This window comes from Myotis lucifugus, unplaced genomic scaffold, assembly GCF_000147115.1.
Source record: "Myotis lucifugus unplaced genomic scaffold, Myoluc2.0 scaffold_129, whole genome shotgun sequence".
NCBI classification, from domain to species: Eukaryota; Metazoa; Chordata; class Mammalia; order Chiroptera; family Vespertilionidae; genus Myotis; species Myotis lucifugus.
In genome coordinates, this window is record NW_005871177.1 from 1,558,560 (window position 1) to 1,582,147 (window position 23,588).

At 38.1% G+C, this 23,588-nt stretch overlaps 1 protein-coding gene across 1 annotated transcript in view; it reads left to right on the forward strand.

Moving 5' to 3' along the window:
- BANK1 (B cell scaffold protein with ankyrin repeats 1) overlaps nucleotides 1-23,588 on the forward strand; it is a 298,633-nt gene that overhangs the window by 105,424 nt on the left and 169,621 nt on the right. Inside the window, exons 6-7 of the mRNA XM_023758387.1 lie at nucleotides 984-1,089; nucleotides 21,476-21,672. Coding sequence (XP_023614155.1) covers nucleotides 984-1,089; nucleotides 21,476-21,672 — 303 coding nt within the window. The remainder of the gene's footprint in view (nucleotides 1-983; nucleotides 1,090-21,475; nucleotides 21,673-23,588) is intronic.

Below are 23,588 nucleotides of genomic sequence, written 5' to 3' on the forward strand. Positions count from 1 at the left end.
AATATTATTTTACTTTTAGGTGTAAAACATAGTGATTTGACACTTTTAAGTCTTAAAGATGCGCTCACCACAGCAAGGCCTCTCCCAACTTCTCAGCAGAACTTAGAAAACATAGCCCTAATTCAGTGGACTATTTGAGGCACTTAGATTACTGAAAAATGAGGAAATAGAGTAACACAAGTGTGTTTGTTCAATCCAGCCATTTAATTTATGAGACTATGCTTTTGTGATATGTCTAATTTTATTTGAAAATCATTTCAAAAATCTTAATTAGGAACTTTTGTTCCACAGTCCTCTCCCCACCAATGGCTTTGTTTGATTCGCCCATCTCTTCGGCTACAACCATCTATGTCTCAAGTCAATTTGGTTCCAGTCATAAGCTTCACAAAACACAATTTTAAAAGATGCTGGTCTTTGTAATAGGCTATGCCATCAATAGGAGAACAGTTAAGTTCTACTTGCCTCCTCAAAAATTAGGGAAATAAAGTAGACATTTAGTTACTCTATAGTTGCAAGAAAAAAAAGAGCTGAGATGCATATTTTCTTTCACTTTTCACAGAAATAAAATAATCTGATTCCATTTCAGACCCTTAAGTTGAAGAATCAGAGTCATTATTTTATTAATTAAACATCATATGTTTTACAAAATTTAGTTAAAACAATTTCAGTGTTATTATTGACATGCTATAATGTTCTTTTGTAATTAGTATTTAAGTAAAGTTGCTCATCCAAAAACAAAGACTTGTTTCTTGCATCTATTTTTCTATTACCATAATAACTGGTTTTCAGGCAAACCCTAATGTTTTGTATGAGTCTTTAAAAACAGCAACAGTATTATTGAAGATTACCCGGTATTAAAACAGTTAACAGTATTATTGAAGATTACCCGGTATTTACTCCAACTAATAATTTACTATTATATTGCACTAAGATGAGTTTCTATGTGAATAACTGAATTAAATGTCCTTTTCATTTGAAAACAGAATGACATGGAAGAACTTGATGATATTCTCACATCCGTATTCAAACAAGAGATACCATACTATAAGTTCCAATCTCTTCAAACTGAAATCTACCCTCAAAAAGAATGTGAGTACTTCACAATTGCATCAGTTATTCTTTAATGTCATACTTCAGTGTATGTCAGTTGGTAGTAAATTTTATAGCTAAGAATATAGTTGAATTGCTGATCAGATATTTTAGAAAATTCCCATCACTTTGTGAGAGAGCACACTATTACAAACTTCTGAAGGTCAATTTGGTAATTTTTTTTTATCACAGGCCCTAAAATGTGCATTAAAAAACAAAAAACACAGTAAACCTACTTCTTAGATTTTTACGCTAAGGAAATATTTAGAAAAGTACACTTACGATAGAGACTGTTCATCAACAATTATAACATTGTATATAATTACAAAAAATGGAAGTAACTTAATCTTCACAAGATAGATAATTAATTAAATAAATTTTGGTGCATTCATTAAAACAACTGTCAGAAATAAATTTTATTTTGCCTGGCTGGTGTGGCTCAGTGGTTGAGTGTCAACCTATGAACCTGGAGGTCATAGTTTGATTCCACGGTTTGATTCCGGTCAGGGCACAAGCCCGGGTTGTGGTTCAATCACCAATGTGTGTGTGTGTATATATATATATATATATATATATATATATATCAAGAAAAGTATATTTAGGATGTACTACCAAAACACACACTTCTAAATGATATGAGCTCAGTAGTTTTGAATATATTCAAAATTGTTCCTGCATTGTTTGTTGACATGCTTTTTACAGTTCACTTATATGCCCAGTATGTTCCAAACACTGTGATAGAGATGGAATGTTGCGTAAAACAGGAGTGGAGCTAAAGAATATGCAAGTTCTACTATAGGCATATTAAGGACTAATGAGCAGAGGATTTTTTTCTGTCGGGTCCCTGTCTACTCCAAGCATTTTTGTCTTCAGGCTGGCAGGCTTTGGGGCAGCAATGCATATATTTTAACAATATATACTTGACTTAGAAAGTTTTGACATTAGATTAGGATGGAAAAGGAACATGACATAATTCCTCATTTAAAGCACATAATTTAATTGAAGAAATGAGATAATATACGTATGTTATAACAGAAAGAAATAATGTGCTAAACTTTGTGGAACTCATGAATTTGACAATAGAATTTTAGAGAAAATATACCTTATTGTTCAGGACCTGCTTCATAAAGGAGGTGTTACTTTACTTATGTCTTAAGTGATGGATAGGATTTTAGTGAGGAAGAAAGGAAATAGAAGATGGAGTTATGACACCATTTTTATGAATTCCCTCAGCACTTTATTTATTTAGGTTTGTGGAATGAGAATTGTAGGGTTGAAGAGGATAGAATGGTTGTAGTCTTTCATTTTTATTGGTAAAGAATTCTAGATAAACTTAAAAGTGCTTCTCAGTGTATTGTTTAGGTTGTGGAATAAGAATTTTAGAGTTGGGCCTTGGCCGATTTGGCTCAGTGATTGGAGCACTGGCCCATGGACCCAAGGGTCATGGGTTCAATTCCCAGTCAAGGGCACAGACCTCAATTTCAAAGTTCCCTGCCCCTGGTGGGGTGTCCTGTGGGAAGCAACCAATTGATGTGTCTCTCTCACATTGATGTTTCTCTCTCTTCCCCTCCCTCCCTCCCTTCCAATCTCTCTAGAACCTATGGAAAAAAAATATCCTCAGGCGAGGATATAAAAAAAAAAGAATTTTAGAGTTGGAATGGATGGATTAGCCTGGTACCTTATTTTAATAGAAAAGGAATTCTGAATGGGTTACATCAGAGCCCCTGAAAATATGGATCTGACTCAGTAGGTCTGGGGCACAGTCTAGGCTTATGCTTTTCCAACAGGCTCCCAAGTAAAAGCTGATGCTAGTCCTCAGACTTCTTGTTGAACATCAAGGGCTTACAGTGGTGGTTCTCAGCCTTGGCTGCATAGTATAGTCAACTGTGGACCTTTTAAAGTCTCCCATGCCAAGCCACACCTCATAGCAAGAAGAATCTGGGTCCCAGCTCTCCGTGCTTTTTAAAGTTTCCCAGGTGATCCCATTTGGCAACCAAATTTACCAGCCCTGAGTTGCTGCAGTGTATTACAGACCAGCCAAACAATCCATCCTCATACTGATCTTTGACATAGAGAATATATTATTTTCTCTTTGCAAAGATTAGAGTGTTAGTAGTATATAAAAGTTTTGAACCATTACTAGAATTAAATGATTATTTTGTATTTGACAAAAATTTTTTATGAATCAGTAACATTTTAGCAGAAGCTAGAAATGGAAAGGTAAATATAAGCTAAGCAGTTCACTCAGAAACCTTATTTGGATATTGCTAAGATAATAGTTGCTTTTAAACCTATAAAAGAACAAATGACTGTCATAACATTAGGCTCTAATTCCTAGTTGAAGTACAAAATGACATGATACAAATTGCATAATAAAAATATGCAAGATAGACATGAATATGTTTTGCTGGCCGTCTTGACCCTATAACCTTTCATCAATGTCAGCTTCAGAATACCTGGTCTTTAAAACTTTGCACTTACATTTTCATAATTTTCAAGATAAATCTATGATAAGGGTTGATATGCTTTTATACATAAAGTGAAGTTAGTTGAGGGAGGAGAAAGTTTAGGAAAGAAATGGTAAATTGTTGAGGAATTTCTACAGAAACACCACTAGAGGTATTCTGAAAGAGAAATTCAGCAAACGATGATCAAGTGTAATTTCAGATATCTATCCCTCAGGACAGTTCTTCAATGTTTTGGTGAAATGTGTTTTTTTAAAAAAAATCAATTATTCTGTATTTTAGCTGAAATAAATTGGAGGTTAGGAAACTGTGAAGGGATGGTAGCCATAAAGAATTGACCTTGAGCATTGCCCTTCCCTAAGTATGAGCCTTGGCATTATTCACAGACACGTGTAGTTCTTTAAAAGTCTGGAACTAAATGATATTTGAATCAAAACTGTCTATCTTACTATTGCCCCATCCTCTTTTCTTTTCCAAGTTGTTTTTAATAAGTTATGAGTTTAGTTTCTTGTTATTTTATTTATAACTAGAGGTCCGGTGAACAAAAATTTGTGCACTCGGGGGGGGGGGTCCCTCAGCCTGGCCTATGCCCTCTTGCAGTCTGGGACCCCTCAGAGGATGTCCACCTGCTGGCTTAGGCCCTCTCCCTGGGGGATCAGGCCCAAGCTTGCAGTCAGACATCCCTCTGGCAGCCCGGGAGCCCTCGGGGGATGTCTACTTGCCAGCAGGGAGCAGACCTAAGCTGCAGTCGGACATACTTAGTGCTGCTGAGGAGGCAGGAGAGGCTCCCTCCACCACCGCTGTGCTGGCAGCCATCAGCCTGGCTTGTGGCTGAGCAGAGCTCGCCCTGTGGGAGTGCACTGACCACCAAGGGGCAGCTCCTGCACTGAGCATCTGCCCCCTGGTGGTCAGTGTGTGTCATAGTGACCAGTCATTCCCAGTCATTCTGTTGTTAGGGTCAATTTGCATATTACCCTTTTATTATATAGAATAGAGGCCTGGTGCACGGGTGGGGGCCGACTGGTTTGCCCTGAAGGGTGTCCTGGATCAGGGTGGGGGTCGCACTGGGGTGCCTGGCCAGCCTGGGTGAGGGACTGAGGGCCATTTTCAGACTGCCCAAGCCCCCTTCAGGGTGGGGGTCCCCACTGGGGTGCCTGGCCAGCCTGGGTGAGGGGCTAAGGGCTGTTTTCAGGCTGCCAAAACCCCCTTCAGGGTGGGGGTCCCCACTGGGGTGCCTGGCCAACCTGGGTGAGGGGCTGATGGCTATTTTCAGACTGACCAAGCCCCTGGGTGACCAAAGCTCCCAGCCTTTCCTTTTTTTGTTTTATTTTTTATTTGCTCCAGCTCTGTGGCCACGGTGACTGGAAGCAGGTATCTGGGGTTTATTTACCTTCTATAATTGAAACTTTGTTGCCTTGAGAGGAGGCAGCAGCCTGCCTTGAAGCTTGGCTTCTTCCATCTCCAGGGCAACCAAGCCTTCTGCTTGCTGCAGCTCCGTGGCTGCCAGCCGCCATCTTGGTTGGGTTAATTTGCATATAGTCGCTCTGATTGGCTGGTGGGCATGGCTTAAGGTGTAGCAAAGGTATGGTCAATTTGCACGTTTGTCTTTTATTAGATTAGATAAGTAAAATGTCTTTGTCATTTTCATTCCTGTCTAGTCAACAAACGTCCTCATTTGCCTTTTTTTCATCCTAGGCAGGCAAATTTGGAGGGGGGGTGATAGGAAGTGGCAGAGAAAAGCTATAAATATTCTCTTTCCTTGTAATGCTTCATTATTGATTTTAAAACACATTTTCCATTGATAAGAATTTTCCATAGAAAAACATTCTCCCTGGGGGAAGAATAGGTTTTCAGATAAACTTGATATATTAATGTAATATAGAACTTTTGAATACAACAGTCACAGAAATAATTCATGCACAACTTTCTAGTGTATGAAATCAGGGACTGTGAAATCAATATAAAGGATTATCACAGGCACTTTTTTATACTAATACATAAGATACTGAAATAAAAAATATATCTAAATGCATTCTTTAAAGTAAGAGTAAGTATGATTTTGATCAACTTCCATTTTGGTTGTATATCTCCTTATAAACCCACGTGATAAGGGTCAGCATGAAATCAGTTACAATGCCCCCAACTTGGTATGGCGATGAGGCAGAACAGCACAAGCGGCCAAGCACAGTTGTTTCAAGCCATTTTAGTTGTTTCCTGTTACTGCAGAAGGTACATGAATCTGCCTGACTTCTCTCCAGAAGCCTTCCAAAGCCTGGGTTGTGCAGACAATCTCCTGTCTTGGAAAGGAAAAGTAAATCATTCAATTTGTTTTTCGAAGAGGCTGTGGTTGCTGGTTCCATTACTGCACGTGGCAGTTAGTTTTTTTAAAAAAGGAAAGTAGGTTACTTTAGGCAGATTATTTACCTTCACCCAGAAAGGAGAACAGGCTTCGAAAAGCCAACACCAACATCTAGAAAAGTATGTCAAAGCATATATGCCTTCGGTAGCAATATCTTAATCTGAAAGAAAACAGCATACGATCACCAGCCCAGTGACATGTGGAAGTATTGACTCAGATTATTATTTCCTAATATGTCTACAGAGTGTTGAGCACTCACTGGGTATTCATACATACATAGTAGTGACTGTAGGTCTAAGGTTTATCGTGAATTTGTAATATCTTTACGTTCACAGAAAATCTAACCCATTTGCTATCTGAGTAGAGAATGAAATGCCATTGTGTTGTCTCTTTTTATATCATTAAATGATTTAATCATACAGATTGAGAACAATCTTTTACCCACAACTTACCTTTACAAAAAATCTTAACATTTTGTCATGATTTGCTTAAAATTTTTTTAAGAAATAAAACATTTCAGATCTCATTAAATTTCTCCACATTCCTTGTTATTTTACACACTTGAAAAACAAATAGTACTTTAAATTTCTTGATGATTATTACTATGCAGTTCTTAATCCTAATGAAATTTAACAAACTGATCCTAAATATCATAGGCAAATAAAGGAAAAAGAAGATTAAAAATAATTTTAAAAATAAGGTAGGGATCAGCTCTTATAGATATCAAGTTTTATTGTGAACTTTAATCATATGACTGTACAAGATAGAATATAAACTGGTGCAGCCACAGTGGAGAACAGTATGGAGTTTCCTCAAAAAACTAAAAATGGAACTCCCATTTGACCAAGTGATCCCATTTCTAGAAATATATCCCAAGAAACTAGAAACACCAATTAGACAGGATATATGCACCCCTATGTTCATAGCAGCACAATTTATCTTAGCTAAGATTTGGAAACAGCCTAAGTGCCCATCAGCAGATGAGTGGATTAAAAAACAGTGGTACATCTACACAATGGAATACTACGCTGCTGTAAAAAATAAGGAATTCTTACCATTTGCAACAGCATGGATGGAACTGGAGAGCATTATGCTAAGCGAAATAAACCAGTCAGAGAAAGATAAATATCACATGATCTTAGTCATTTGTGGAATATAATGAACAACATAAACTGATGAACAAAAACAGATCTAGAGACAAAGAAGCATCGATCAGACTGTCAAACCTCCGAGGGGAGGTAGGGGAGGGTGGAGGTAAGGGGGAGAGATCAACCAAAGGACTTGTATACATGCATATAAGCATAAGCAATGGACACAGACAACAGGGAGGTGAGGGCATGAGTGGGAGGGTGGGTGGCAATGGGGGGATAAGGACACATATGTAATACCTTAGTAAAGAAAAATATATATTTTAAAAACAAACAAAGAAACAAAGAAAGTTTTTCAGTGTTCAAAGTATCCTGATGATTGGGAAGTCTTCATCTACAGTTGTCTTTGGTACTGGCCCAATCTGTTAATCCTGTCACCTGTGAGATCTGTGAGCACTAGAAAAGTAGAAGAATAATCAGATGTATTTTTTTATTAACTTTGAATGCCTCATCAAAACACATTATATATGTTTACATGTAGATTTTTATACATATAATATGGTTAACTAAAAAAGAAAAAAGACAAGCCATCAGCTAAGTAAATATTCAAAACATATAAAACTAAAAAATGGTTACTATCTAGAATATATTTTAAAAAAGAAAAAAAATCCCCAAATTCAATAAGAAAAAATAGCATCTAACAGAGATAAAGACTATTTAACAGAAATTCACTGAAGAAAAATGAAATTGTAAGTTAACAGAAGAAAAGATCTTCGGCTATATTTATAATGGCAATATTAATTAAAACCATCACATCTGTCACACTGGCAAAAATAAATTGCTTCACAATTCTTAACATGGAAAAGATGTGGAGCAATGCACAGTACTGCCGGTGAAACTGTAAACTAGCACAAATATTTTTCCAGATACTGCGGGAAGGCAGAGCAATGTGAGGTAAATAAAACACAACCCATACACTCAGAGGGAACTCAAAACAGAGAAGTGAGAACAATCATCACAAAAATAAGCACCACTAAAATAGTGTGCGCTCTACTCATAAGAGCGAGCACTCACATTTTGTGCACTTTGTGTCCAGAGACATGTAGGTACTGGGCACGCTTCAACTCTTTCATCCTTACAACAGTCCAGGGGTGGACCCTATTGTACTCTCCACTTTAAAGATGAGGCATGGAGAGTTAACGTAACTGCCCAAATAGTGATAGAGCCCAGCTTGCGGGCCACATTACTAACCCCTGGACAACTGTGACCTCTATTGCAGTGAGCGGGAGCTCAGGGGTCATGGGAGCCCAGAGAAAGAGGGGTGATCAGGAGAAGCTTTCCAGAGAGATGAAAGGTTATGAATTTCTGCTAAATTATTTTAAATGACTATTTTAATGAATGATTTAAAGAGGCAAGTTGTCTCAGATGCTCTTTGTGTTACTTTTTGCAATCCTAGAAATATAGTCATTTTTTTTTCATAGTGCATGATTTTCTTCAAATCCCCCATTTGCCTCTATGGGCAAATAATGTCTTTTAGGAAGGAGCCCTGTCTGTTTTGTTCATGGACTGATTCCCAGTGGCTAGGAGAGTTTCTAGCACTCTATACACATTTGATACATTAATTAAATAGTTAATGGCAACAAAGTTCACCATTGAGCAAAATCAATAAGACTCTGGGCAGAAATAGGTGTAGAATAATGATATTTGGGCTCAAAAAACAGGAGTGCTTATTTGTAAGACTATAAGGCAGCTATTTATAATGTCACTAGTTTGTCTTTTATTTTCTATTTCTTAGCCATGGCATCTGCCATCAACAGCATGAAATATTGGCACATGTGCCTTCTGAATGTGCTGCACTGAACTGCCTGTGCTCAAGTCACCAGCACACATATGTTCATCTTCTCTGGGACATAAGATTTTCAGGTTTAACAGTAATAAACATCTGAAGTTCATCATAGGGTTACCAAAAAACAAAAAGTATAAATACTGTTCATTAGTAACTAATAACAGGAAATTGGCTAATATTCATTCATCTTATTAAGAAAAATGCACATTTGGGTTAGCCTCACATATACACCCGTGCACACATGCCCACACACACACAAAGTAGAAATGGGCTCTTTTATTAACAAGTTGAGTGAGTTTCTATTTAAGTAACCCCCTCTAACTTGTGCAGTTGTTGTGAAGTAATGATTCTCAAACCTACACTTTTTACTCTCTGAAATACTTGACATACCTCCTTCCACATCCTAAAGGGACTCATTTGATCTCTGGATTCTGCCATTGACATATAGTTATAGAAGATCTTTGTAGTGTCACTCTAAGTCTAAGGACTCATTGCAAAACTCTGAGAAGGATAGGAATTCAAAGATATAGAACTTATTCTAATGTCTTGTACCTATAGGTTGTGGTTTACCCATACCCCCATAGTCATTTTCTTCACTCAATTAGCCAAGTGTCTCCAAAGAAACTGAGCCAATAGGATGTATTGAGAAGAGGAGAGAGAGAGAGAGAGAGAGAGAGAGAGAGAGAGAGAGAGAGAAAATAAATTGACTTTAAGGAATTGGCTCCCATCATTGTGGGACTAGCATTTCTGAAAAGTTCTATAATCTGCAGGGCAGGCCAGCTGGCTGGGAATTCGAGCAGTAGTTGATGTTGTAGTCCTCAGTCCAAAGGCAGTTTGGAGACAAAATTCCTTCCTCTTTGGTGAACGTTAGTCTTTTCTCCTAGGGCCTTCAACTGGCAAAACGAGGGTAATCTCCTTTACTCCAAGTTTACTGACATAAATAGTAGTCACATCTAAACATACCTTCACGGTAACAGCCAGGCTGGTGTGTTACTAAAGAACTAGGCACCATAGCCGAGCCAAGTTGACACAAAAAATTAACGATTACACTTACCATTATCATATTCAGACATTGACAGCTCTGAACAACTGTAATTTACTCACACACTTTTGGGGATCCCCAACAATCAGTTTGAGAAATGCTTGTTAATAGGTTTATGAAGAAACTGTAACCTAGTGGGTTTGAAAAATCTTCCAAAATATTCTATTCTAGTTTACAGACTGAGGATATGTTGATTGTGCGGTAACAGTTATAATTTGGATCATGTCCTCAATATAAATACTTGGTGGAAAAAAAAAGATAGATGTTGCTTATTGTGTTAAGACAGGCTGAATTACCGAGCGATTGCCTCAGTGGTTCTCAACCTTCTGGCCCTTTAAATACAGTTCCTCATGTTGTGACTAACCATAAAATTATTTTCGTTGCTACCTCATAACTGTAATGTTGCTACTGTTATGAATCGTAATGTAAATATCTGATATGCAGGATGGTCTTAGGCGACCCCTGTGAAAGGGTCATTCGACCACCAAAGGGGTCGCGACCCACAGGTTGAGAACCACTGTATTACCTGGATGATGGGGCTATTTCCTGTGTCATGCAATGCCTTTTGAGTTAGCATCTCCTGCTTAGTGTAGTAAGCTAAATACGTGCTCCTTAAAGATATTCACATCCCCATCTGTGATGTGAACCTTACCTTATATGGCAAATGGGACTTTGTCTGGGGTCCTATATCACAATGCCTTCTTTTCCACAAAACAAGTGTCCCATGGTGATAATCAATATTTAATGATGCAGGAGCTAAGTACATAACCAATAGGCTCTACTCAAAGACATATTTCTACTTTGACTTATTCCCTTATAATTATATTGCTGGCAGCTACCTTATCAACACCCACACCTGAACCTCTCCATGGCAATAACCTTTGTCACTTTTTCTAATGAATATTCTTTTGCTTTTTGCCTTGCAACTTCATAGTCATGAACCTGAATGTTATCTGAAATCCAGCTCTTTCCTTCAGAGCCTACACAGTCAATCACAACATCCTCTTAACTTTTCTTTGGAAATGGCTGACATCTCTGTTCTTTCTTGTTTACTTTCCCTGCCACCGCTCTAATTTGGACCATCAATTATCTGTCCTTCTTCCTGACAAATTTTTCTAGCAGGTTTCTGTAACATCATTCATCTTTCTTTCCAATTCACCCTGCAAATAGGGCTTCCCTAATCATCCTCACATTCCATTTTTATTCTATCTCTATATTACAGAAGATGGTTCTCCCTTAGGTAACTTAAGCTCTACCCAGCTACTTTATTGCCCAGAGAACTGCCCAGATTTTTTTTCCTTGCCTTAGTTCATTTTTATGATCAAAATCAATATTTTTTATTGTTTTCAGTAATACAAATGTCCACTTCCCTCCCCCTTAGCACCCTCTCCCCCCAATCCCTACCCCAGGCCTTCACCACACTATTGTCTGTGTCCATAGGCTATGCATATACATGCAAATGTTCTTTGATTAAACTCTTCTGTACCCCCCACTCCCCTACCTTCTGAGAAATGTCAATCTGTTCTATGCATCCATGCCTCTGGACCTATTTTGTTATCAGTCTATTTTGTTCATTGGATTCCACATATTAGTAAGATCATAGGGTATTTGTTTTTCTCTGACTGGCTTATTTCTCTTAGCATAGTCATCTCCAGGTCCATCCATGCTGTCGCAAAGAGTAAGCGACCCTTCTTTATTATAGACACGTAGTATTCCATTGTATAAATGTAAATCTGGTGCTGGAGACTACCAGAAGTCCTGAAAAATGCTGAATAACCCTTACTAAGTAAAACAATTAAATCAAGCATCCTCGTCTGATATAGTACTTCTTGTGCACATTTCTGGGATTTCCATCAAAGCCAGTGGACAGCTTTCTACCTGGAAGGCATGGCCTTCGGGAGAGTATGTAGCCATCTAATCCCAACCCAGCCTACCCGGTCTCCACACTTTTGTTGCTCCAGGTTTCCTGCCTCTTTCTAGGCTCTTTCCTGCTTCCTTTCTAAGTTTTTGGTTCCTTTGCTGTCAAGATTCAGCAGAGTCAATGTTGATAATTTTCAAAAGGTATTTTTTTAAATGAACACAGAGGAACAGACTATAATCACACATGTATAGACATGCAATTTCTAGAGGTTTCTTATTTTAACTGAAGGTTAACCACAGACTAGCTGGACTGGTTAATCACGGGGCAGCACCACTCTTTATTACCTCATCACTGTCAGCATTTGCTAGTGGAAAGTGGATAATAAACAAATGTATTCAAATGCTATGAGATTTACCCTAAGTGCTGTCAATTCCAAGAAGTTCTGGTAAGAAAAGGGTGCAGCTCGCAGGCTAATCATGTGGCCTTGTGGCCTGCCTTAGTCTTGTTCTGTATGTTGCCTTACTACTCCCTGGCTATTCCTGGCCCACAGCCCTGGATAAGGAGGCATTTCACATTATGTCCTCAAACACTCCTTCTCTGAGATCAAACCGTCTTGCACCAACCTGCTATTTACATGTTCTGCTGCTTTTCTATTACTCATTCTGGCCTGGGCGCCTACCTCTCAACCCTACTCATTAGCCATCACATTTTCTTTCCTTTCTCTTTCTTCTTCTCTTTTTTGTTTTCTCTTTCTCTTGCTAATTTTATGGTGGACTCTACCTACTAGGGTGTTCAGTAAACAATGAACTTTTCCTGGACTCGAATTTACATGCTCCATTTCTTTCCCCTCATTCTTCTTGTCAGTTCACCATTCAGATATTTGCATATACAGAACATCAGTCTTCCAGAGTCTATTTCTATAGTTTAAACAAATGCCCAAATCTTAAACATACAGTTACCACATAAATACAGAATTTTCATTAAAATTAAAAAGATGTACATCACTCAAAGACATTTGTATTACCTAAGAACAACAGAGTAAGGATTCACTTTCATTCTATATTTTTCCTATTGTTTTGCCCAGTAAACCAGATAAAGGTAAATAAACATGACAGAATCAAGGCTCTAGGACTGTTCTTTCTATCTCCAGGGTGGTTGCCAATGTGAGCTCTCACCACGCCCAGTTTGCATTTTAAAATGGTAGCCCCCAAGCACAGAGACAGCCAGAGAGAATGTCTCAGCAGTCATGGGCTTGGACTGGGGAAGCGTCCTCCTTCAGTCCCACAGGATTGTTCTCAGAGCCTCCTTGGCTGCGGGGAAGAAAGAAAAGAAGGCACCGCACTTTTGAAAATGACTGGCCGCATTGCAATTGAAGCCTATTCTGAACTCTTTCTCCAAAAGGAAAAAGGATCCTCGAGATAGCTTGGAAGTGCCATTGATTCTCGTTATTTATAGTAGTTATGTTCTTTACAGTCCCTGAACAAGAGAATCCTGAACTATTGTTCCCAGGACTAACACAGGGCTAGGTTCCCGCCAGCCTCTGGTCACAATTTCATCAACGGATCAATACCTAACCTTGTTTTGTGTGTGTTTCTGTTTCAAGGCACAGTATTTAATATATAGTTTTGATTCATGAATATTGAACTCACCACCAATAACATTTTAATCCATGCCTGAATGAAGCTTATCTAATACACTTATTTTCTTCTCAAAGTGCATCACCGTCTTTGTGTGCTTAGTAACACTAGACAGCACTGCAGACTTCTAGCAGGGGCCACTTTAAACAATGAAATCACCAACAAAAACTCAAAGGTGTGAAAAATGTGGCTCTATATAGGCCACAAAAAGGAACTTGTTTCCAGTATGAGGTCCAAAATAGGAAGCATTGTCTGATCTCAACTAGGAATGGGCAATCAGGTAACTAACATTTTTCACTGCTCTGTACATGTCCACCAATAATGACTGGACATGCCACAGTATGATTTGGGCATACAAACACATTTTTATGAATAGGCACATTTGCAAATATGGAATCTTCAAATAATGAAGATCAACTGTACTTATTTGTATGAAAAATTACATTGGACCTGATTGTAATACATAGTACCTGCTTGAATAGATATTATCTTTATTTCATGGTTCAGAAAATTGAGACACAGAAAGTTCTAGTAGTTTGTCCAAACACACTATTCGTAAATGCTGGAGTTGGGATTCCATCCATGTAATCTTGTTCCAAAGCCTTAATATTTAAGCACTAACCATACAATACTGTCTCTTGTAAGATAAATAATATTAAGTTTTAAATTTATTATTTTCAATTTAGGGTTTAAAATAATAAAAGGCATTGTTTTTAACTTTTTTGAAGATGAAATCAGGATTCATTTGAATATAATGCTGATTGGAAATTTAACTATTTAAAACATTTGTAAAAAGAATTAACTGGTATGAAGTTTCTTTAGAAAATTAACAAGGAACTTACAAAATGGATACAAGTTTAAAGAATGTTTCAGTAACAAGAATTCAAGTACAAAAATTAACAAGGTGAATAGACAATTGAGGTTAATACTAATGTGTATATCTATGGGCTTCCCACTCTTAATATTTTACATTATATGGGAGATAACAAAACTGTAGCAAAGGAGTTTGATGGACCATTATTTCCTTTTTCATGCAATTTATATTATCAAGGTTTTAGAAACATGGTAACCTTGGCAGTATGTTTTGTTGCTTGGAATTCTAAATAGGATTGCTGTACATGTCCGCTCTTTCTACAGGATGAGAAGAGTGATAACTCTCGTGTTGCATACATGCTCCTCCTGTCACAGAGCAATCAGATTCATAAACTCAACAATATTCTGTTTCACAGATACACAGAAAAACTAACATTTCATCGGACTCCAAAACATACGGTGAAAAGAATAAAAATCATTACCTTTCTTCAACCTTCATAAATACTATGGTCCTTACTCCTTTAATTGATATCTAATTAGCATCCAGGGAAAATTACCTTAAAACCATTAGTGTGTGGTTTCTAGCTCAAAAGGATGTCAAAAGTCCTACAATTCTGAACCCAGCCCTTTTTTATAAATGGTCCAGGGACATGCAGGAACTTTCTTAGGTACCACAGATGTAGTGGCTGAGCTGGTATTAGAATGCATATCTCCTGACTCTTTATCTTCTCTATGTTGTGTGCTTCATTGTTTTGTCCTAACGTGGCCACCTGGTCATCCTACTCTGAGTGAATAAATATTTGTGATTACAGATAGTGATTTATGAGAGCAAATGGATTACATGGTCATGTACTTCCAGTTTGCATACTCATTTTAGTTTTAAATTTTTAAAGCTGATATTCTAACCTTGCATATATTCCCATTTTATTATTCTGGTGAACTAGGTTAATCTTTTGAAAGCTTTGGTTTGATTACTTTAATGGAATCATTGCCCGTCTTTTATAGGGATTACCTTGAACTGTTAGAAATGGTTTAGCACAAACAAATATGTGACTCAATTTCTTTACTATGTGCCAACTCATCTATTTATTTTATTTTAAAAACTATTAAAATTGGATTTTCCTTGAAAAATATCTCGCAGACATTACATTCTGTTTTCCTTAAATTTCCATTTGACAGACATTGGCTGAAACAACTGAAAACTTAAGTTTTTTGTCCATAAAATAAAGTCAAGAGCAATTGGCCAGACCTTAGTGTGAACGATAGCTTCATTATTTACACTTTGGCAATAAAAGCAGATGTAAATGAACCTTGGTTGATTAAATGAAAATTGCCATAAATTGAAGCAGAGGTATACTGCATGTTAAGCATATTTTAAAGTTTTTTTTAATATTGAGGAATCTATTATTTTAATCAGATAGTAAGATTATAAACTGTAAAATAAATTCTATGAGTTTAAGACAATAACTCATTTTTAAAAATTCAATAAAAACAATAAATATCTCTAAGTAAAAGCATTGGCAATCATGTGCTGGAGATTTCAATTAAGACTGAAGAATAGTGAGGGGCAGCATGTAATGCTCCCCTGAGTCCCAGGCACCTTTTTTGATCAACACTCACTTTCTGATGCTAAGCATGCCAGATAGGGGTTTACCTCACAGCAAGCTTTTCTTTAAACTAAAGGACTTCTGCACCTTATGCTGTTTACAAGCATACCTGTTTCAAATGCAGAGGAAATCACCAATATATCAAATTTTCATCATAATCAAATCAAGGTGAAAATATAAAAAGTATGATTTTATAAAATGTACTAGAGGCCCGGTGCACAAAAATTTGTGCACTCGGGGGGGGGTCCCCCAGCCCGGCCTGTGCCCTCTCACAGTCTGGGACCCCTCGGGAGATAACGACCTGCTGGCTTAGGCCTGCTCCCGGGTGGCAGAGGGCAGGCCCAATCCCTAAGTGCAGCCCCTGGTCAGGCTCAGAGCAGGGCCGATTGGGGAGTTGGGACGCCGCCCCCTGTCATGCACAGAGCAGGGCGGATCGGGAGGTTGCAATGCCACCCTCAGTCACGCTCAGGGTAGACTGATTGGGGGGTTGGGGCACCGCCCCCTGTCACACTCAAGGCAGGGTCAATGGGGAGGTTGCGGCGCCACCCCCTGTCACGCACAGAGCAGGGTCCATCAGGGGGGTTGGGGTGCTGCCCCCTGTCACTCACAGAGCAGGGTCCATCAGGGGGGTTGGGGTGCTGCCCCCTGTCACTCACAGAGCAGGGCCCATCAGGGGGTTGAGGAGCTCCCCCCCTGTCACTCACAGAGTAGGGCCGATAGGGGAGTTGGGGCACCGCCCCCTGTCACACACAGAGCAGGGCGGATCAAGGGGTTGGGGTGCTGCACCCTGTCACACTCAGGGCAGGGCCGATGGGGAGGTTATGGCTCTACCCTGTCACACACAGAGCAAGGCCCATGGAGGGGGGTTGGGGCGCCACCCTCTATCACCCACAGAGCAGGGCCGATCAGGGGGTTGGGGTGCCGCCACTGTCACACTCAGGGCAGGGCCGATGGAGAGGTTATGGTTCTACCCTGTCACACACAGAGCAGGGCGCCGCACCCTGTCACACACAGAGCCGCAGGGCAATCGGGGGATTGGGGAGCTCCCCCCCTATCAGGCACAGAGCAGGGCTGATCAGGGGGTTTGGGCGCTGCCCCCTGTCACGCTGATCCCGGTGCCGGGAGCCTCGCGGCTCCGCTGATCCGGGTGCCGGGAGGCATATTACCCTTATACTATATAGGATAGAGGCTGGTGCACGGGTAGGGGCTGGCTGGTTTGCCCTGAAGGGTGTCCTGGATCAGGGTGGGGGTCCCCACTGGGGTGCCTGGCCAGGCTGGCTGAGGGGCTGAGGGCTGTTTTCCCGCTGGCAGTTGACTAAAAGCTCCCAACCGCTCCTTGTTTTCTTTTTTTTTTTTTTATTCTGGGCCAGCTTTAGCTCTGAGGCCTCGCTGCTGAAAACATGGATACAATGTTGCGGTCCGGGGTTGACTGACAGCTGGTTTTGTTTAGCTTCTTATTTGCAACATAGTAATAGTTGCTTAGAGTTGCAGTTGAGAGGCCGGCAAGTGAGGCGGGGAACGTTGGAGTCTGCAGTTCCTGGAGGAAGCAAGCCTCCCTGCTCGCTTCAGTGCATGGCTGCCAGCCGCCATCTTGGCTGACAGTTAATTTGCATAAGGATACGCTGATTAGCCAATGGGAAGGGTAGCGGTCGTACGCCAATTACCATGTTTCTCTTTTATTAGTGTAGATAATATAAAAACCCAAACTAGTTCTTAGTATTAATCACACTTTGTTGATATGAGTACCTTAATATATATGAATATAATACATATACTAGTATTAATATAATATGATATGCATATACTGAGTTTATTTAATTTGATGTCCTGTAAAAATAATGCTAAAGACCATGAATTGATTAACATTAAAATAACTAATATAGCTCTCATGAACCATTTCAAATTCTTTGAAAGGTTAATTGTCATATTTTAATTTAAAAAAACCTTAAGTGAGAAATTTTCTAGTTATTGACCATGTACATTAACAGGCTGAGCATTTCTTACTTAATGAAAGTAAGCAGGCAAAATAACCCCATTCATGACAATGTAAAGGGTTGGTGTAGATGATCATTTGGGCAGTTTGAAACAGATGTTCATTTTTTAAAGGTCCAACTATTATGGGCCAATCTAGGATGGTAAGTATTTTAAAGTAATGAACAAAATTAGGGATCATAAGGTAGGGGCAAAGGGATTTAAGACAAAGATGCTTTGATGCAGAGAGAGAAATGGAAGGAAACTAATATTTATTGAATGTTTCAAACACCTTGCTGGGCACTTTTTATATGTTAAGTCATTTAATGAGATCTCAATAGCCTTACAAATTTGGATGATAAGTTTGGGCTCAGATAACTACTAGCTTGCTGAAGTTCACATAGAGAAAAAAATGGCAGAGCCTGCTGATTCTAAGCCCATGCTGTAGTCTTCATTCTATGTTGCCCATAGAAGAAATACATTTCACCTCAACAGAAGTATATATAAAAGCCTAAGGTTGGCTATGACATGCACTGACGACCAGGGGGCAGACACTCAACAGAGGAGCTGCCCCCTGGTGTTCAGTGTGCTCCCACAGTCAACCTCCCATGGCCGGCCAACCTCCCTTGGTCCCTCCCCTGGCCGGCCCCATTCAGCCCCAATTGCCAGCCAAGCCGAGGGACCCCACCTGTGCACGAATTCGTGCACCAGGCTTCTAGTGATTATATAACGAAAAAACAGGTGCCTTAGGAAGTAAAGCACACTGTCATTAGAGGCATGCGAGCAGTACCTAGAAGATCATCTAGGAACTCAATTCTTTTCCTACGTAGGAAATGGGAAAGGTGTCCTCCAAACCTCTTTTATGTTTATAACTTCACAAAGGATGCAAGTAGATTAAAGGATTTTAAGCTACTGCTAAAAATAAAGAAATGAAAGGTAAAGAAAGTAACCTTCAAACTTGTGATCCCTTATAGTATTAGCAGTATAATACGTATATTTTTTAATCCCCACCAGATGATATTTTTTCCATTGATTTGTAGAGAAGGGAGGGATAAGGGGGGGGGGAGAAAGAGAGAGAGGGAGAGAGAGAGAGGGAGAGAGAGAGAGAAACATAGATGTGAGAGAGACACATTGACTGACTGCCTCTCACACATGCCCAGACCAAGGCCAGGATCGAACCTGCAACGGAGGTACATACCCTTAACCAGGAATTAAGCCCACCACTCTTTGGTACACAGGCCGGCCCTCTAACCACTGAGAAAAACTGGCCAGGGCGAGCAGTAGGGTAATCTTAAATCAGCAGAACTTCCTTGTGTGTGTCAGAAAACAGGGTTCAGAGTATCAAGACTGTTAAGAAATGTTGCTTGCAAAAACGTGACCACTAATTGCAGTCCTTATTACTGTTTTTGTTGTACAAAAGTAGAGAGTTCTTAATGAAGTTTTTTTAATATTATATTACCTTAATTTACTGACAGTGGAGGTTGATTAGATTAAAAGGTGAAACTGTTCCTATAATGATTAAACACTTATTTAATAAAAAGAACATTTTCAGCTGCATTGAGAGTGATTTAAAAATTCACCAGAATAGCAATGTTTAGAATCAATGCATAAAACATTGATTGCCAGGTAATGATTTTTTAAAATATTGAATGATGTGGCAAAGACATGATCAAGGTCATGTAAAAATCTAATATTATTCTGCAAATACTTTTCCCTATTAACTTTGGCTGGTTTAATTACATCAGACAATTATATTTGATAATACATTTTAATGAAAATAAATAGAAAATGATATTTTAAGATTTTTTAAAGAAAATACATTATTTTTATTTTGAAAATTGGTACCAGATGCATAACCCATGGATACAGACAATGGGGTGGTGAAGGCCTGGGGTGGGGGGCAGGGGCGGTCTATAAGGTCAATGGGAGAAAAAAGGGACATAGGTAATACTTCCAACCATACAGATTCTTAAAATAAATAAACAAATACACAAATAAATAAAAGAAAATTGGTACCTACCTTAGACAATTTTAGCTTTCATAAGCTTATCTTCATAAAATATTTGATAATTTTGACCCATTGCACATCATATAAGAAGGGACCAATGCATTTATTATTGAAATATGACAATAGATTTACCTACAACCATTTAGTCCCAACATATTTTGAAGGGTACATTATTTTTTTACAGTAGAATTCTTTTCTTTCTTTCTTTCTTTCTTTCTTTCTTTCTTTCTTTCTTTCTTTCTTTCTTTCTTTCTTTCTTTCTTTCTTTCTTTCTTTTTTTATTCGTTGCCTCCTGCACGAGCTCCAGATGGGGAGGAGCCTGCAACCAAGGCATGTGCCCCTGACCGGAATCGAACCCGAGACCCTCCTGTCCACAGGCTGTCGCTCTATCCACTGAGCCAAACAAGCTAGGGCTACAGTAGACTTCTTAACATGTCTGGAAGGTTTTGTTTTGTTTTCTGTTAAAACATATACTGACAAACTACATTTCTTCAGCCCTGAAACATCCAAGTGAATTGAAAAATCAAGGTTTATTTTCCTTCTCTTCCTTTTTTTCTCAACTGCAAAATAGCAAAGGTAAATGAGGCCAGATTCAGTTTTCCAAAACATTGTATGGTGGCTGTTTTCATTGCTGTAGAATTTTGCTGGGAGAGAATTGACTTTTGCTTTGAGGCCTTGGTTTCCATTGCAGTAAGTCTTCCCTTTGCTTGCTACTGGCAATGCCATAGCTATTAAAGGAAGCTGGTGTGTAATTTCTATAACACATTTTTTTTCATTTACATGTGGATGTGTAGAATAACAAATCATCATCACCAGTGTGAGTGTGTGTGTGTGTGTGTGTGTGTGTGTGTTTTGTCATTGGGATAGCAGTGTACATTTATCACTTTATAGACATGCATAATTAACGATGTCTTCTAATTGATACCTAATAAGTATTATAATTATGAAATTCAAACTTCAAAACATTGATATGAAGGCTATAAAATCCTAATGGAAATTTCCAAACTGGAGATGTTTATAAAACTGCTTACCTATACTTTCTGTTGCAGTTATGTTTTGGAAAAACAATTTCTCCTAGAAATCTAATATATAACCCCTCCAGGAATTTAATGTTCATCTCCTCAGAAGGAAGCATACTAGCCTGGCAGTAGAAAACACAGAAGTTTTATAGATGAACTTATTTATTTTTGTTATTTAGTGTTTGATAATATCAAACTACAATCAAAAGTAGTTATTACAATTTAGTGTTTTATTTTGTTACTAGAGGCCCGATGCATGAAATTCATGCAAGGGGCTTGGCCCCTGCTGCTACTGCTGCAAGGGCTGCCTTAGCTCCCGCCACCGGAAGGTCGTCCAGAGGACGTCCAGTCTAATTAGCATATTATGCTTTTATTATTATAGATATTTGAGAGGTTGATCTTCCTTTCCAAATTAAACTTACCCATAAGTAAGAGCTAGACATTAATGCTAGTGAGAATATTAGTTTATATATATATATTTAAGATAAGGAATAGAAGGGGGAGATTCTGCATTGCTAAAACCACTGACAGTTTCTTATATATAAAATCACATTAAAAGTCTGCTCTGCTATGTAGGAATTACATTTAGGAGCAGATTGTGTTCGATTTTTAATTATGGGATTGCAGACATGATATAAACATCAAATTATATTCATTCTTATGCTTATAGATACTCATTTCAAAGAACTTCCGACTCTTCTCCACTGTGCAGCAAAATTTGGCTTAAAGAACTTGGCTATTCATTTGCTTCAGTGTTCGGGAGCAACCTGGGCGTCTCAGATAAAAAATGTGGAGGGTTCAGATCCAGCATATATTGCGGAAAGGCATGGTCACAAGGAACTCAAGAAAATCTTTGAAGACTTCTCAGTAAGTCTCCCCATTTTATCTCTAAAACTCTTTTTATTATATGAGTGTATGTGTGTGTGCGCGTGCTTGCACACACGCATAATGCTTTGTGAAAAGGATGCTACTGAGCAATTAGTTGGTAGTGTCTGTTGGTCCTGAGTCATTCATTGTCTTAAGCATTTTGCAAGATTAGTCAACTTATTTTTGTTTTGCTATAAAGAGGCTCTGTCTCCACACTCTCACCCCTACATAGCCTTTTTTGAAATTTATCTGGTCTTTTTAGCTTCCATATAGCCTGTTCAATATTGGTGAGGAGATAGTGAGAAGGAAATAAAAATCTTCACCTTTATTCTTTTGTTAAAAAGTCTAAATAAGACATTATTAGGTACACAAATTAAATCAATAATTATTAGGTTAAAAGAATACATTTTGATAATCATTCAAAAAGTTTACCCCATAAAAATTAATTCATGTTGCTTAAATTTGTTTTTCATCTGTAATTCCTTTTCTCTCTTTATAAAGTCCCAGTTCCTTATTAAGTAGGTTGAAGCCCCAAATTTTAGAACACAATTGGATATTAATTTTGCAAGAATTAAACCAAGGGAATATTTTGAAGAAAGGGATACTACATTAGTACATAAAACATACTTTGTGTTTTCATAACCAACTTTAGAAAAGCAATGATTTTCTATTTGTAACATAAGTATGCATATTTTGCTCAAAAAAGTGAATTATACTTCTAATGACTCTGAGGAAAATGTAATAGAACAATGGTTCTACTGGTGAATTTGTCAATATTTGCATTTTCATAAAATAAATAATTTTATTGCTCATGAACATTTAATATAAAACATTGAAAGCTATAAATAGGTCTGGTCATGTTAGCATTTATTCTAATTATTAGATCACATCATTGTGATATTGGACTTCTAAAAATCATTGGTATTTTTGATTTCCAGAAAGGAAAATAACAACTAATATAACTTTCCCCTTCACTTTCAAGAAATAGCAAAAGAGTTATCAGAAGAGCATGTTTATCATTCACTATCTGGAGTTATAATAGGATATATTTTTCCTGTATTTAAAATAAATATATCATAAAGTTTTAATAAAACTAATAAAGTAGATTGATTTTATTCTATGTCCTTCAAGTATGGGATAAACATTATTTTTATTTCTGGAAAGAATTTTTATGGTAATTCTTATATATCTGATGCATTTAGTAATTAGCCACTGTATGTCATCGTTGATCAGTGCAATATGGAAACATGGCATCTATCTCAGGAAAGTCAATGACTCAATTCAGCTTTGTGTGTATGCCCACGGTACTATTAATTCAGCACATCACAATTCCCTGCAACCCTATTCTAACTACTGGTGGACTTAGGTTAAACTCCCCTAAAAGTAAACACACAAGAAAAATATGTGTTAATATAAATCCAAAAGTCATACCTTCTTAGTGACATTATGCCAGATAATCACATGTTGAAATTTTATATTCTAAATTATGGTAGCTATGTCTTTTTAATAACATATCTAAACCTGATAGAGGGGAAAATATGCAATTAAAAATAGGCATTATGCTGTTAAAATACTTTGACATTTTTTATAATAGCTCTAATGTTATAATCACATTCTGATAAATCTAAGATTGTCACATATAAATTCAGTTTTTCCACAAACAGTTGTTTCAGAATTATTGAAAGGAGTAGATATTCTTTCATGTTTGAGGTTTACAATCCACCAATGGACCTTACTTCTGTCCTGCAGAAACACATATTTTTTTAATTTTTTTTATTGTTTAAAGTATTACAAATAGTAGTACATATGTCTCCTTTTTTTCCCCATTGAACTCCCCCCCAGCCTCCCCTATCCCCCCCCCCCGCCCCGGCACATGCCCTCACCCCCACCCCTAGTGTCTTGCATCCATTGGTTAT